We start from the raw sequence: 16,358 nt of genomic DNA, 5'->3' as shown, positions 1-16,358 counted from the left end.
GAGTTTTTAAGAATATTTTCTCAGGCTTTACCACTAAGGAGATTCTGATTCAGTAAGTTGGGATATGTGGACAGCATGAAATTGACATTAAAAAAATTATCTCAAGAGATTCTGACGACCAGTCAGGCTTGCAAAATAATACTACTATCGTAGAATTTTTAGATTTGGGAAGTCCTGGAGCTAAATTTGGCTGCTTTGAACTTGAGCAGATTCCAGACACAGATCTAGGCTCTTACTTTTTGACTTGATTTTTAAAATAGCCTTTGGTATACCATTTAATAAATTTTTGTTGAAATTTTCAATCTTTGGTAATAAATTAAACCCATAATATTGTCAATAGAATAAATGGGAGACTGACATTTAAAAACCAGTTTCTGATTGGAGACAGTATATTTTCCTGCAAGATAAAGTGTTTGCCTTGGGTCACTGGACTGATGCAGCATGGGAAGGGGGAGCTGGTTTAAGTGTCATTAATCACTTCTTGCTTAGAAAGTAAAAACACATGTGTACATTTCCCAAAATGATCATCTCTGGGTCAAGTCCTGTCTCTTGTGTTTGGCAGACCTAACGGACACAGTCACAGGGCCAAAAGAGGAGTTGTTCACACCAGTTTTGGGCTCTCCAGTGACACCCCCTGGAATAATGGAGGAGGCACCCAGCATCGCCCCAGCACTTTCTGATTCTGAGGCATCCTCGGAGAGAAGAACCGTTGTTCCCTCCGTTAGCCGTGTTAACACAGCTGCCCCGTATGGCCTGGACCAACTTGAATCTGAAGGTACCCATGCTTTGAAGGGAATCTTTCCTAGGACGGATTGAACGAGTCACTGAGCAATGATGTTTTGAGAAAAGAGTGAGACGTGGATTCAACCCGCAGTGTAGATCAGGGGTCAGTAAACTACGGCCCAGCAAATGTGGCCTGCCATCTGTTTTTTTTTTTTTTTTTTTTTTTTGTGGCCTGCAAGCTGAGAATGGTCTTTGCATTTTAATTTTTATTTATTTATTTAATTTTTTTATCTTTATTATTGAATTTATTACAGATGTCCTGTATTGTCCCCCATTAACCCCCTCCTTTCCCACACCCCCTCCCCAGGCCTTCGCTGCACTATTGTCTGTGTCCATGGGCTATGCATGTATGCATGTAAGTTCCTTGGTTAATCTCTTCCCCACCCTCTGAGAATCGTCAGTCTGTTGCATGCTTCCATGTCTCTGGAGCTATTTCGTTTGCCAGTTTATTTTGTTCATAAGATTCCACATATGAGCGAGATCGTGTGCTATTTATTTGTCTTTCACTTACTGGCTTATTTCGCTTAGTATAATACTCTCTAGGTTCCTTCATGTTATCTCAAAGGGTAAGAGATTCTTTTTTTTTTTCTTTTACTGCTGCCTAGTATTCCATTGTGTATATCAACTCATCTACTGATAGGAACTTGGACTGTTTCTAGATCTTTGCTATTGTAAATAAAATCAAAAGAAGAATAATATTTTGCGACATGGAAAAGTTATATAAAATTCACCTTTCAGCCCTAACCGGTTTGGCTCAGTGGATAGAACATCGGCCTGCAGACTCAAGGGTCCCAGGTTCGATTCTGGTCAAGGACATGTACCTTGGTTGCGGGCACATCCCCAGTGGGGAGTGTGCAGGAGGCAGCTGATCGATGTTTCTAACTCTCTATCCCTCTCCCTTCCTCTCTGTAAAAAATCAATAAAATATATTTAAAAAAAAATTCACCTTTCAGTGTTCCTAAAGAAAGTTGTATTGGGACACAGCCACACATGCTCATTTATGTATTGCCTGTGGCTGCTTTGGTGCCAGAGCAGCAGTGAGTAGTTGGGACAGACTGAATGCCCACATAGCCTCAGATATTTACAACAGGGCCCTTTACTGAAAAAGCTGACCCCTGGTCTAGATCAGTAGTTCTGCACTACATTCGAACATTAGCATCACCTTGGGGAACTTTTAAAGAAGTTCCTTCTCCCAGTGATTCTGATTTGGTTGTGTGGGATGGGATCGGGCATCCACATTTTATTATTATTTTTCTTTTTAAAACAATATATTTTTTATTTATTTCAGAGAGGGTGTGAGAGGGAGAGAGAGATAGAAACATCAATAATGAGAGAGAATCACTAATTAGCTGCCTCCTACACGCCCCACACTGGGGATGGAGGCTGCCACCTGGGCATGTGCTATGACCGGGAATTGAACCATGACCTCCTGGTTCATAGGGTGACACTCAACCACTGAGCCTTGCCAGCCGGGCATTCACACTGTAAAAGAGTGCTTGGGGTGAGCTACACATGCAGTTGTATCGAGACTACTGGTTTACATGGAAAACTTGAGTCTCCCCACCTGATTTTCTTGGATGGAAGTTTTAATGTGGAATGTATTTTCCTAGCCCTGCTCTGGTTGTTCAAGGTGGGTTATTCTGTTTTATTCATAACATCTCCCGGTTAGGATGTCTCACTGTTGGGAAAGAGACAGTCTTCTCCCCTGTTAGGACAGAAATTCACGCCAGATTGTACTTTCCAAGACACTGGCGTTGAGCATGAAACAGATGCGCGGAGCGCAGCTGCCCGAACAGGAAGCCTGCGAATATGACGAAAGGCTGTTTTATTCATCAGCATTTTGGCAGGTGAATAGCTCCTGGCTGGAGGTGCAGAATAACCAGAGATTCGCAGTGCTGAGCTTTCTACTTTCTTTCTTTTTTAAAAAATATATTTTTATTGATTTTAGAGAAGAAGGGAGAGGGAGAAAAAGATAGAAACATCAGTGATGATAGAGAATCATTGATCGGCTGCCTCCTGCACACCGCCCCCCCCCCCCCCCACTAGGGATTGAGTCCACAACCTGGGCATGTGCCTTGACCAGAAATTGAACCATGACCTTCTGGTTCCTAGGTTGATGCTCAACCACTGAGCCGTGCCGGCTGGACCCAAGTTTCTTAAACTAATCTGGAAGGCAGGCAACCTTTGGGGCACTAAATTAGCCGTGTGTTTGATGCGCTGAAGACATAGGCTGTGCTGTTATTTTGTATTTCGTCTGCTCTACCGCAGGGAAGGTGGTTCAGCCAGGTTGCAGCCGACTCTGCTGCAGACGTTCAGGGTTACACTGTAGTTTTCTGACAGCGAAACATGACAGTGTGGGAGTGAGTGGAGAATTCCGTAGCAGAATGCTGCTTTAAGAAATGGATCAATGCGAGCTCAGAGGCTAGCAGCTCTTGCACTTCCCATTAAGATAAAAATCGTATGACTTTGAGTTCAGTCTCCTATTAGCTCTCTGCTCGCAATGCCATCTGGAAACAGCCATTTTCCCCAAATTAACCTGAATTAGAGATGACAGCTTTACCCAGCAGGGCTCATTAAATCAGAGAAGAAAAATTATATTTGTGAATAATCTATACTTGCGAAACTGCAATAATTTTCTAAATTTAGTAGATGATGGCAGTTGTATTGAAGTGTGTGAGAATTTTCTTAACTTGTTGAAGGTATCCCGGAGTTTTAGTTTTTCTACACAACTCAATTCCAACTTCTTTTTGAGAATATATTTTGTCAGTTTTTTAAAATCTAAATTATGATACTTGTCAAGGCTTACAAATGACATTTTGGTTTGAAATTTCAGGAGAAATTCTTGTTTGAAAAACATGCCTTCATTCAGATGACTGCATAATATCTTTGGCTGTGTGGTGCCTCATAGTTGGTATTGAAGTCAAGGTGTTTTGTCTCTTTCTCTTATTGGTCAATTAGAAATGAATTGGGAAATGCATTCTTTAAATGGAATTATGGGAATTATGGAGAAGTCTCTGAGATGTTTTTCTTTAATAGCTCCCCTGAGGATAATTAACTCATGTAATTTTTATGAGAGAAATGTTTGCTTTTCACTTGCACTTTAATTCAAAATATCAATTTTGGGGGTCTTCCCAGTATTCATTTTCAGAGAGCATTTATAAAAGTATTTTCTCAATTCTCATGTAACTTCTCAATTCAGAAGGCAGCTAGAATGGATGAATGAAAAGGAGCATTCAAAATCTCATCTTGAGGCCAAGTTTATGTGATTTACCTCTGGGTGCTGCTATGTAGAATATGATATTAAAGATCAAGCAGAGTGTGATGAGTTTGAACTATCACTACTACTAGTATGAAGTTAAGGATGTTCACTCTAATCATGTTAAGAATGGGCACAAGTGTGGCCTCTGCTCTTAGAAATGCTTTGGATTAAATTTTGCCTCAATAGCAGAGCCACTAAAATGATATACAAGTGGGGAAGATGTGGAAAAGAGTACGCAATTCAATCTTTGCCTTATTTTCGAGTATGTTATGTGACAGACTATGAAACCTAGAATTGCTGGTGATTTCAGTTATTGATTGCCTTCTATGGTAAGACACTTCATCGTCTTGTCCTGAAATCATCATACTTTCTCTGGCATTTATGATAGAGATCTGTTCTTAACTACCCACGTGCTTTGTAAGGATGTGCAATAAATTTCATAGCACTCAGCATGGTCATCACATGTTTGCTTACATAGCCAGTGGTATTGTAAAAATACTTAAAGTCCATACTGTGATATACTACCCTAAAGCTTTGCTTATACAATTTTCTGTTGAAGAAAGATACCTGAAATCATTCTAAGTTTCTTTATTACAAGGAATTAATTTTATTGGTATAATCACCACAAGTAAACATTGTTCTAGAGTTGATTCTTCTCATCATTTTTTTGCACCTTTGTTGTCCAAAACCAAAAAGTTAGCACTGCTTGGTAAGCTTGCCCATAGACACTCATGAAATTTTACATAATGATGACAAAAAAAAATTTAACTTTGTATATGTTCAACAGTTTTATTTATTCATTTATTTATGTGTGCATTTTTTAAAAAATTGATTTTACAGAGAGGAAGGGAGAGGGATAGAGAGTTAGAAACATCGATGAGAGAAATATCCATCAGCTGCCTCCTGCACACCTCCTACTGGGATGTGCCTGCAGTCAAGGTACATGCCCTTGACCGGAATCGAACCTGGGACCTTTCAGTCCGCAGGCCGATGCTCTATCCACTGAGCCAAACCAGTTAGGGCTATGTGTGCATTTTATAATTATTTGGTGATTTAAATAACATAAAGAAGAAATGGGGGTAGATCTTGCTTTTTAGGGAGCATAAACTTTCGTAGAAGTAAGACAGATACATAAACAACAGAAATGCAAGGTAGAAAGTAGAAAAATATAACAGAAAAAGGACTTAGGGCAGCGGTTCTCAACCTGTGGGTCGCGACCCCTTTGGGAGTCGAACGACCTTTTCACAGGGGTTGCCTAAGACCATCGGAAAACACATATATAATTACATATTGTCTTTGTGATTCATCACTATGCTTTAATTATGTTCAATTTGTAACAATGAAAATACATCCTGCATATCAGATATTTACATTACGATTCATAACAGTAGCAAAATTACAGTTATGAAGTAGCAACGAAATAATTTTATGGTTGGGGGTTACCACAACATGAGGAACTGTATTAAAGGGTCACGGCATTAGGAAGGTTGAGAACCACTGACTTAGGGATTATAAAAGAGAGTTTAGCCCCCGCTTAGAGAAATAAGGAATTGATATTTATGCTTGTGAGTCTTTTGTGTGTTTGTATTGTGTTTATGTGCATAGACTTGTGTATATATATGTATATTCATAGTTCTATTGATAATAAGAAGAAAATAAATGGTGATGAATCCAACACTATGGAAAGCATTCTAAACACTAGCAATCGATTATTTTATACATGTAACCAAGTAGGTTTTTCAGGTTTAGCTTGTTGGGTAGATAAATTACTTCTTAAGAATAGTTTTTAGTAACAGAAGTGGCTGTTTTTCAATGTAGCAGAGGCAACCAGGTACCTAGCCTTGGATTAACAAATACTTCATTTATAGGAAACCACTATGTCTGTCTTGAGGGGGATGTTCAGAATCCCAGGCAAAAGGATTGGTTAGTGTGGGGGATTTTCTGCAGCTGGTGAAGCAAACATGTAGCTTACATCCTGGGCTATGGAGATTTCAAAGACATTTTAGATATTTGCAGAAAATTAAGGCTTTTTTTTTTTTTAAATACATGATTTGTTTCAATCTAATGATAGATATAACTCTCCTTTTACTAGTGTAAACATGAGAATTGTATTGCCTTGGAGTATAAACAATTAGAAATCTTAACCATGTATGAAATAATGTAGGATATCATCAACTGCACTTTCCCGGGCTGTATTCATAACATGACGTTGTTTGGCATTAGATGACACCTTACCGTGGACAGGCATACATATCCCCAAAGGAAAAGATTGGAAGAAAAATACAATGCATCAATTTCAATGGCCTTATGAGATTTTCACATGTTCACACTTGGAGACATTCTATTTGTCCTGAAAGATTTACATTGATTCTGTCTGCATTTATCTTCAGTGCCATTTCTTCTTCAGCCATTCTACCTCCATCCTACATTGTTCGATACCTGCAAACAAAATGTTCAACGTAAATTTCTTTTATAAAAACAGTACAAAGAACTTCCCACGGTTTTAGCGTGAGAAGGAGGTTCTTCAGGTACGCAGAGGGCCTGACCCTGCTCCCTCTGGATTTTCTCAAAGATTCTGCTGCTCATACCCTCTGAGTCCCCTTTCCTATTAAAACTCTCATGCAGATGAAAACTTTCACATTCTTCAACTGAAATTTGTAGGACATTTAAAACTATTTGGCTCCAACCTAAGGGAACACAAAGCAATAAAATCAGAAAAAAGAAAAGAAACATAAAATGAATTAGGCTCAAAAGGTACACAGTCCCCTCTGGTCTTACCTTAGTTAACAAGCTCCCAGGGCTCATTCCATGCCCCCATTCCAAGCTCTGTCTGAGAAGGTTTTATATGTTCTGTACCCAAAGCACTGGAACAACTTTTTCAGGCACCTTGTCGGGCTTTCTGGCTTCTCAGTGCCTCGTTGTTTCCTCCTCCCCATCCCTGCCTCCACATAGAAGAGCCAAGATCAGGATGTAAATTTTGTCCAGGGTCCATCACTGAGTAGGGACCCCCCCCCCCGCCCCATATACGTATATTTGGAAAGTATATGGAAAGCATTCTAAACACTAGCAATCAATTATTACATATATTGTCTGTCCTGATTTCCCTGCTTGAAGCACACACCTGCAATCCCTGGGCAGTGGACAGCCAGACCACTTCGTGATTGACACCACGTACATCCCACCTTCCAGAGGAAATCCCATTTCTGTGAAAAGCGAGGCATGATTCACGTCTAGGCAATATCACACTGTTCCCACCATACAAGAGATGCGCCCGTATGCTAATAGGGTCCTTTTGTTACAGTCTATGGCAAATAGTACTCACAGCTATACTGCTCCATAAACAGACGGCTATGAGGTTCACGTTAAACAGATGGGAAGCGGAAATGGAAACAGTTCAGCTCAAACTCCTCCTTTATGAAGCCTCTGAGACCCCCTGCAGCGATGAGCAGTGTGGTGGCACTAGCTCTGGTGCTGGTCTCAAACGGGCATAACCGGGCTTGTCCTGGCACCATCGTGCATAAGCACTGTGGTCTTGATCCCCTCATGTACTTCCCTTAGACTTCAGTTTTTCCTTGTGAGTAAAGCAGGGATATTGGTGTGAGAATAAGGTGAAAGCTTGCCTATGTAGTAAGGACATGCATGACCTGGGTAAATACATACTAAATACTAAATACATAATTAATATTGCATCATTTATAACTATATATATATGTATGTATGTATATATCACTTATCATGTACTACTGTGTATTAATTTTTTATAAAAAATTACCACTTACCAACCTTTCCTTTCTGGGCAAAAGCAAAAGGGAAAGAAACGTTTGGATTTTTCATTTTCCAGAGAGAAAGGGATAAAATAATAGTTGTCTGCTGAGGGCTTGCTCTTTTCCAAACAGTGACAGAGTTTAATTCTCGCTTTCCGCGCCTCCAGCCTCTGCTGGCTCCACTGGAGTTTTTCATCCTCTAACTTCTTTTCTTCTCTGCTTTTTGTTCTACATTAAACTGAGCGATCTCTTCATTTTTCTCTGTGATGTATTTAAGCAGCGAATTACTCCTCCTGGCTAAGAACTTCCCATCTTCCATGTTCAAGGTGTTTGTAAGAGAATCCCTGCTGCTCTCGACCCCCTCCCTCTTCCCCCCTCTCCTTCCTTTGCCTCTGCCTCTCCTCCTTCACAGCGGATCCAGGCAGGGGTGCAGCGCCTAAAGAGGGCCACCAGGGTTAATTGTTATAATGAAATATCCACACCTTCTCCTTGCAACCCTGGGTCCGGGGCCAGGTAGATAATGTAAGTGAGCAAAAAGGAAGGCACCTAAGACAGGTGGGTGTGGTGCAGTAGGGTGCACACACTCCCTCCCATCCAGGCAGCTGCTCCCGCGTGGTTGCCAGGAGGAGCATGTGAGCTCAGTGATGCCAGATCTCAGAATTTTTCCAAGATAAGCTGAGAATTCTGACTTTTATGTGAAATATTCTGATTTTTTTAAAAAAAAGTGTTGGCGATGAATCAAGCGTCTGCCTGTCATTTCTTTTTATGAATGTACACACCCAAAATGGATGTCTTCAGCCATTGACCATCATTTTGTGCTCTCAGCTGAATTTTCCAAAACCTTCGTAAGGGCAGAATCAGATCTTTCTGCCTCATTGTGTCCATAGTGGCCTGTAGGCACCTGATTGGGTAAATGATGATCAGTGATGGGGAACGTGGTTCTAGGAGCATTACTTTGTTTACTTGATGTGCTTCCTGTTTGACTTGCCCTATTTGTTGTTGCTACATGTTAAATCCAGTGCTTGCTTAGGGCCTGCACTTGAGCACTTTTAATGTGAATGAAGCAGTGGTTCCCAGTTACATTTTGCTAGAAAGTCAATAGGAATTGGCTTAGATTGCTTGCATCCCGTGGTGGGGTTGAACATTATTTTATTTCTTTCTTGTTGGAATCCATACCAGCCTCTGCACTCAGGCAGGTAAGGGTAAGTCAATAAACTGAAGTGATTCTTTCAACCCACTTTGGGAAGCCAGAGTGGAAGAGAGGGAAAGAAAGGCGAGGTGAGAGGAGGGAGACCCTTTTCTGGAAACATTATTGGAGCTCGTCTGTACAAAGGCCATTTTTCCCTGTGGGGCCAGCCCCCACCCTAGTGTGACTAAAACATGTAGGTGGATTTTCCTTAGAAAGTTGATATCTACTCATTGGAAGCATGTACAGAATATACATTAAAAAGCATGTCGGGAGCCCTTAAAGGAATCATTACCTATTTTGAAGATGAAGATAATTAAAGTGCTGTTCATTTTATTTCTGTTCAATCAGCTTAGATTGAGGGCTTGTTTTGTGCAAGGCACAGTGCTTGATCCTGGGAGGTGGGGCACAAAAAGAATAAGACATGATCTCTGGTTTCTAGGAGCTAAATGCACAGAGGTATGATAAAACAAACATGTTTCCACAAATTAATATGTGAATCATTTTGGATTAGTTGAGTCATGTTTTGAAGTTTGAAGGGGAAAATCTACTTCCACATATAGTTTTGAAAAATTGGCAGTCAACCTAACCTATAATTTATCTTTTGAGTATATGTGGATTGTTATATACAAGTTCTGTATATGTTTGCTTTAAGCAAATATTCCTTTAAGGCTACTAAATTATTGAAGAGAAAGGTTTACTCTGTAAGGTTCAGAATTTACAGATACAATATTAGTATAGCTTTTATGTTTCTCTCTATAGCTCCCTTGAGAAATAGAATAGTATTGCTGTAGTCTTACTTTCTGGAGGGGAATACATGAAAGGCTGTCATCTGAATCCAAAGTGAGTTGTTTAATGAACAGGAGTTAGGCCGTAAAACTTACAATTATTGCTCTAGGGCTGAATCCATTAAGAACTGAGTTTGATTTGGGGTGGGATTTATAGAAGTTATTGGAGAACACCAATTATATGGCATTGAGGCTGAAAAGGGACTCTGTCATGACCAGCGAGGGTCGTTATGCACACTGCTCTTGTTCTCTTACTAACCAGACATAGGAGATGATGTTATCCAGGGCAGACTCCTCTAATTTAAAGGAATTAATATTAAAAAAATAAGGAAAGATTTAAACATCTATCTGAAATGTGGGCTGAAACTAAAACATTTTGCAACTGGTATTTGAAGTGAACAGATTATCTTGCCTCAAGCTTTTTTATTTTCTCATGCATGTACCTTTTGGATATCATGAAGGTTAGAATGGAGGAAGTTCCTAGTTATTATATATAGTATCATAGAGCTCATGGGAAGTTTAAATTTCAGTAAGAAGTTTTCACGAAATTTGTATGTATTAATATAGGAGGTTTTTAAAAAAATCACGGTGAGGAGGCATTTAAAAAAGAGAGAACTGAATACATGAACAGAAATGTTTAAAGCAGAATGTGTAATGAACAGTAACACTTTGGATGTTATCTAATTTTAAAATGCACCCCAGATTACAGATGCTCTTATGAGTGTTTGAAATTGGAGAACTTGAAAGTGAAATTTGAAAAGCCAATAAGGGCTCTTACTTAGCTTGTTGGATGCACTTCAAATGCAGACGATATGGGTGCTTTTGGAAGCACATTATTTGGCCCAGTGGGTGTAGCTCCAAGGTTGAAACCAGGAGGTCACTGTTCGATTCTGTAGTTTGGGCACATGAGGGAACCTACCATGGCAAAATGAATAGATCTTGGGTAAAACATATGTTTTAATGAATGAGCTTGCACTTTTTAGCTTGACCCATCTCAAATGTGAGCTGAAACCCGAGGGATTCTATATAATAAAAGGCTAATATGCAAATCACTGAACGGCAGAATAACCGGTCTGACCACCAGGGGGCAGACGCTCAATGCAGGAGCTGCCCCCTGGTGGTCAGTGTGCTCCCATGGGGGAGCATGGCTCAGCCAGAAGCTGGGCTCCTCACAGCTGGCGAGCGCAGAGGTGGTGGCGGGAGCCTCTCCTGCCTCCGAGGCAGCACTAAGGACATCCCCTGAGGGGTCCCGGATTGTGACAGGGCACAAGCCAGGCTGAGGTACCCCCCACCCCCATGCACGAATGTCTTGCACCAGGCCTCTAATGAACTATAAGATGTAAGCAAACTGGAAATGTAAAGGGGCTTGAGGAGAAACGGTAATATCAGGAGTCTTCCCTTGGGTGAGTAGCAAAAAGAGGGACCTGGATTGAAATTCCCACATTAAGCCTGTGTCTTTTAAAGAGAAATAAAGTAATTCCAAGCTTGTATTACAACTTGACTTCCTACAGAAGTAAATTAAATCCACTTTGGAAAAAAATCATTCCCAATTGAGATCCATTGGTTTTCCACAGATAAAGACCAAGCAAATATAAGCTTGTAATAAAATATCAGCAAACAAGGAACAAACAGCCACAACTGAGAGTCAGCAGAAAAGTCAAACAATTGATTGGCTTACTCCCTACCTAAGACCTTAGATACTAATGCTATTAGAATAGAAGCCTATACTAATAAAAGACAAACATGCAAATTGACCATACTTTCGCTACGCCTTAAGCCATGCCCACCAGCCAGTCAGAGCAACTATATGCAAATTAACCCAACCAAGATGGCGGCCGGCAGCCACAGAGCTGGAGTGAGCAGGAGGCTTGCTTGCTCCAGTGATGGAGGAAGCCAAGCTTCCCCACCTGCCACGGCTCAGCTCTGAGCTCCACTGAAAGCAACAAAGTTTCAATTATAGAAGGTAAATAAACCCCAGATACCTGCTTTCAGCCGGACGTGGCCACGGAGCTGGAGCGAGCAGGAGTGGGTTGTCCCTGGCGATGGAAGAAGCCAAGCTTTTCGCAGGCCTCCGCTAAAGGCAACAAAGTTTCAATTATAGAAGGTAAATAAATCCCAGAAAGAAAAAAAAAGAGAGGCTGGGAGCTTACGTCGCCAGGGTGCTTGGCCAGCCTGAAAACGGCCTTCAGCCCCTCACCCAGACTGGCCAGGCTCCCCAGTGGGGACCCCCCACCCTAAAGGGGGTGTGGCCAGCCTGAAAACAGCCATCAGCCCCTCAACCAAGCTGGCCAAACCTCCATGGGGTGAGGGTCCCCACTGGGGTGGACATCCTCCGAGGGGTCCCACACTACAAGAGGGCATAGGCCGGGCTGAGGGACCCCCTGAGTGCACAAATTTTTGTGCACCGGGCTTCTAGTATAAAATAATCATGTAAAAAAGGTTTAAAGAAATACAAGATGAAATCACAAAAATGAGCAAGTCATAAGAGTCTAACAAAAATGATCCAGTAGATTTTTTAAAAGAACGAAACAAAACATAAAAAAATATAATCGTTGGGGCGGGGGTGTACGTGGAAACTCTCAGTGATTAAATGGTTAAGTATGCAATAAGAAGTTGGTGACCTGGAAGATAAATTTGAAGACATCATAAAGAGTACAGCCAAAGAAACAAGTAGGACGACATGAAATAAAAGCACAGAAAAGGCAGGACAAATAAAAGAACAAATTCATATATCAATAGTGACAGTAAATACAAGGGGACTAAATCTGATGCTGGCTGTGGGTTTTTTTGTAGATGTCTTTGTCCGCTTGAGGGAGTTTCCTCCTTTTTCTTGTTTGCTAGAACTTCTTTTAAAAGTTGCTTTTTGGTCCTAAGTTGATACTGGATTTTTTCAAATGCTTTTATTGCATCTCTTTTTCTGCACCTTTTGAGATGATGATATGGTTTTTCTGTGAATATGGTGCATTACAAAGTTTGATTTTCAAATGCTAAAGCAGCTTTGTGTTTCTGGGATAAACCCAATTGGTCATGATGCATAGTCCTTTTTATGTATTGAATTTAATTTGCTAAAATTTTCAAACATAAAATTTAAGACAAAATGCATTAATGGACATATATAAAATACTGTACCCAACCATTACAGAACACACATTATCTTCAGCCACACATTAAATACTTGCAAAAACTATTATGTACTTGTCCATAAAGCAATAAATTTCACAGAATTGATACATGCCGGCCACATTCCCTGATGGCTGTTCAAGTCAGTTAGGAAAAAAAAAAAGATAAATTGTTCCATACCTTTTGAAAAAAAGTTATGGATCAAAACAAAAATCATAGTAGAAAATAAAAATAATTAGAACTGAATCATAGCGAACTATTATATCAAAAGTTGTAAGAAGAAGGTAAAGGGATGTTTAAAGGGAGATATTTAGATATTCAAAGTTTTTATTAGAAAAGAATAAAGCCTGGAAATTAATGAGCTAAACAGCCTCCACCTTAAGCTGTAAAAGCAAAAGATCCCCAAAGAAAATAGAAGGACTGACATAATAAAAATAAGATTTCATTTTTCCATTTCATTATTCCATAGCAGGTTGACTAACCTTTTGTAAAATGTGTATGGAAGAGCAAAAGCCCCCCAAATAGCCAGTGCACTACTAAGACAGTAGACTTAGAAAACTCTCACTATTTCTGTATCTATTCAGACAATGTGGTCATGGGCAGGGATAATGAAAATGGTTAGTGGACAGAATGAAAAGCACTGAAACAGACACGCCGTAGGTGTCCTTGACATGTGACAGGGATGGGACTGCAGAGCTGAGGGGCAAGCCCCTTTTTTTCATAATTGTCTGGGACAAGTGGTTGTCCGTGTGGAAAGTAAATCAGATCGAATGTAACACGATACACGAAAATCAGTTCCGTATGGTTTAAAAACAGATGTGAAAGACAAAACTTAGAAATTGGAGAAAATTATAACATATATTTCTGAACTAATAATACAGAAGAATTTTCAAAATTTCTGATACGAAAATTGCTAACCGTAAAAGGAAATATTGACAAATTCAGCTCTATTAGAACTAAAAAGATACGAGAAAGGTAGTGAAGTACAACTTCTAAAACTAGAGAAGATACTTGTAATACATATAACTAATAAAGGATCTGTGTCTAGAATAGAAAGAACTAAAAAAAAAAATCAGCCAGGTAGGTATGGCTCAGTGGTTGAGCATCGATCTATGAACCAGGAGGTCATGGTTAGATTCCCGGTCATGCCTGGGTTGCGGGCTGGATCTCCAGTAGGGGGTGTTCAGGAGGCAGTTGATCAATGACTCTCATCATTGATGTTTCTATCCCTCCCTCCTTCTCCCTTCCTCTTTAAATCAATAAAAATATTTTAAAAAATCAATAGGAGATGACAGTCAACCCAAAAGAAAAAGGAGCAAACATATGCCTAGGCATATTACTGAGTGACAGAAACATATGATTAAAAGATACTTGACTTCAGAAGTATTAGAGAAATGCAAATTACACCTACAGTGACGTATTTTATACACACTGCATTAAAAAAAATTAACATTTGACAAGACCAAAGGTTGGCGAGGATGTGGAGCTACGGAAATTTATCTAGACATTATTTAGAGCATTGAACACTTGCCCCAGCAGTCACACTTTTAGGAATACACTCTGGAGAAGCTCTCGATAGATACACTAGAGATCGTCTGTAAGAGTTCAGAGCAGCACTATACATAACACGAAAAGATTGGCAACAACTAAATAGCCCAAATATTTACTGACCTGAGGATAAAGAAATAAATAGTGACAAATGTGCCTAACGGAATACCATACATTAGTGTGCAATAAACAACCAGTGTTTTGTACAAGATGGGTGAAACTTAAAACCACAAATCCAAGTGGAAAAAAGTCCCAGAAAAGAACATCCAGTAATATTTTTATGGCATTAAGGGGAAGAAGTTGGTTAAGATGATGGGAGAATATGCAAAGATAATGGGAGAATATGCAAAGACAGGCAACAGCATTAGTAATATTCCAATTCTGAAGTTAAATGGTGAGTTCTCTGGGGTTTATTTCAGTATTAAGTTTAATAACATACATGTTGTATATCTTTCCTTTTGTATATATCTAATATTACATGGTAAAAATGGAAAAACACTTAGCTGGCAGGAATATTTAAGATGTTGGAAACATAATATAAGCCTATAAATTCTAAGTCAGCTTAACTTTGTGGGCTGCTGAACTTTGTCATTATTCAGAAACTTCCAGGGTTCCTCAACCGCTTGTGATCTCAGAGCGCCATCTGCTGGAGAGTCACTTTAATTTTTTTCTTTTCTGGCTTTTAAGCTTTGTGCCCAATTTGATGCCCAAGTTAAAAAAAACAAAAAACAAACAAACCTGGAGAATAAAAGCTATTTCTAGTGCTTTAGTCACTATTTATGTGTGGAAACCTTGCTACAGTGGCTTTTGGTTATACGGATATAAGGGTTCCCAGGAAAACACATTGCAACTTCTTCTTTTAGAAATGTCACAGCCATTCCCTTTCGAGGGATAGAGGGAGGGAGGCTAATGCATGCTCAGCCTCCACCCAGCGAGGCCACCCCGCCTCTTGTCTCTTTTCATGCCATCCTTCCTCTTCCTGTGCTCTAATTTATTTTCCTTAGAATGAATTTGAGATTTTGTCAAGGAAAGAAAAGGGCCACTCAAGGAGAGAGGTTTGGTGCTTAAAACTAGTGAATGAGCAGGCAAAAGACAAGGGTTCAGAGGAGTCCTTGCAGTTCCAAAGAGGCAGAAAGTACAGGAGGGATCCTAGTCTTCTTGTCGGTCCGGTTATGTTGAGGAGCAAGTATTGCTCCTGGGGTTCCTCCAGCTCCCATGGTGGAGATGACATGGTCTCCACCAAGGGTTCCCCTTTGACCCGTTAGTAATACCGTGGGAATGCTAGCCACTATTTCTGTCCCTTCTGGGAATCTACAAATATCTAAATCAGATTTAGAACGTGGAATGAGAAAACCAGAACACCTTCGGTGGGAACTGCCTTTTAAATGGCAGCCAGACTTGGTGAGATCACTCAGGCTGGGATCAGAAGGCAAATTTCCTCCCATACATTCTACTGATTTTGTTGGGAGTTAACCCATGGCCCTGGACCTGAACAAAATTAAAATTCTTGGTGTTGGTACCTCAGGCAGAAATGTTTGCAATCAATAAAGAAAAAAGGCCTGACCTAGAGTCAAAAATTCCAGGTTTAACAAACCTGTTGGAGGCTCCGCTATGGTGCTTGAGCACCCAAGACAATTAGTTATATCAGCAGCGAAGTAGGCTGTAAGTAAAACAGGGCTCATAACACTTGCTCTCTGTGGAGCCAACAGTGCAAGCTTGGCAGGTGATGCCTACAATTTACCTGATTTCCTTAGAAGAACAGCCCCATGGACGTACAAAGTATTGTTATGGGCGAGGAGACGGCTGTCAGTCAGGGGCCTTCTGATCGGGTGTTTCTGGAGAGAGTCCTCCCCGGGTTTATTGTCTGACTTGGAGTTTGAGTCTCCTGTCAGGCCTTCCAGGGCAGGGAG

The 16,358-nt window shown here is 40.3% G+C and overlaps 1 protein-coding gene across 2 annotated transcripts in view; it reads left to right on the top strand.

Annotated features, from left to right (window-relative positions):
* The window catches only part of ARMH4 (armadillo like helical domain containing 4), a 111,640-nt gene that overhangs the window by 19,443 nt on the left and 75,839 nt on the right, over positions 1-16,358 (top strand). For both annotated transcript variants that reach the window (XM_036308578.1, XM_036308573.1), the window contains exon 4: positions 563-775. In XM_036308578.1, coding sequence (XP_036164471.1) covers positions 563-775 — 213 coding nt within the window. The remainder of the gene's footprint in view (positions 1-562; positions 776-16,358) is intronic.

Source organism: Myotis myotis, unplaced genomic scaffold (genome assembly GCF_014108235.1).
Source record: "Myotis myotis isolate mMyoMyo1 unplaced genomic scaffold, mMyoMyo1.p scaffold_m19_p_1, whole genome shotgun sequence".
Classification (NCBI taxonomy): Eukaryota; Metazoa; Chordata; class Mammalia; order Chiroptera; family Vespertilionidae; genus Myotis; species Myotis myotis.
This window is presented reverse-complemented; position numbering and strand designations above follow the sequence as displayed.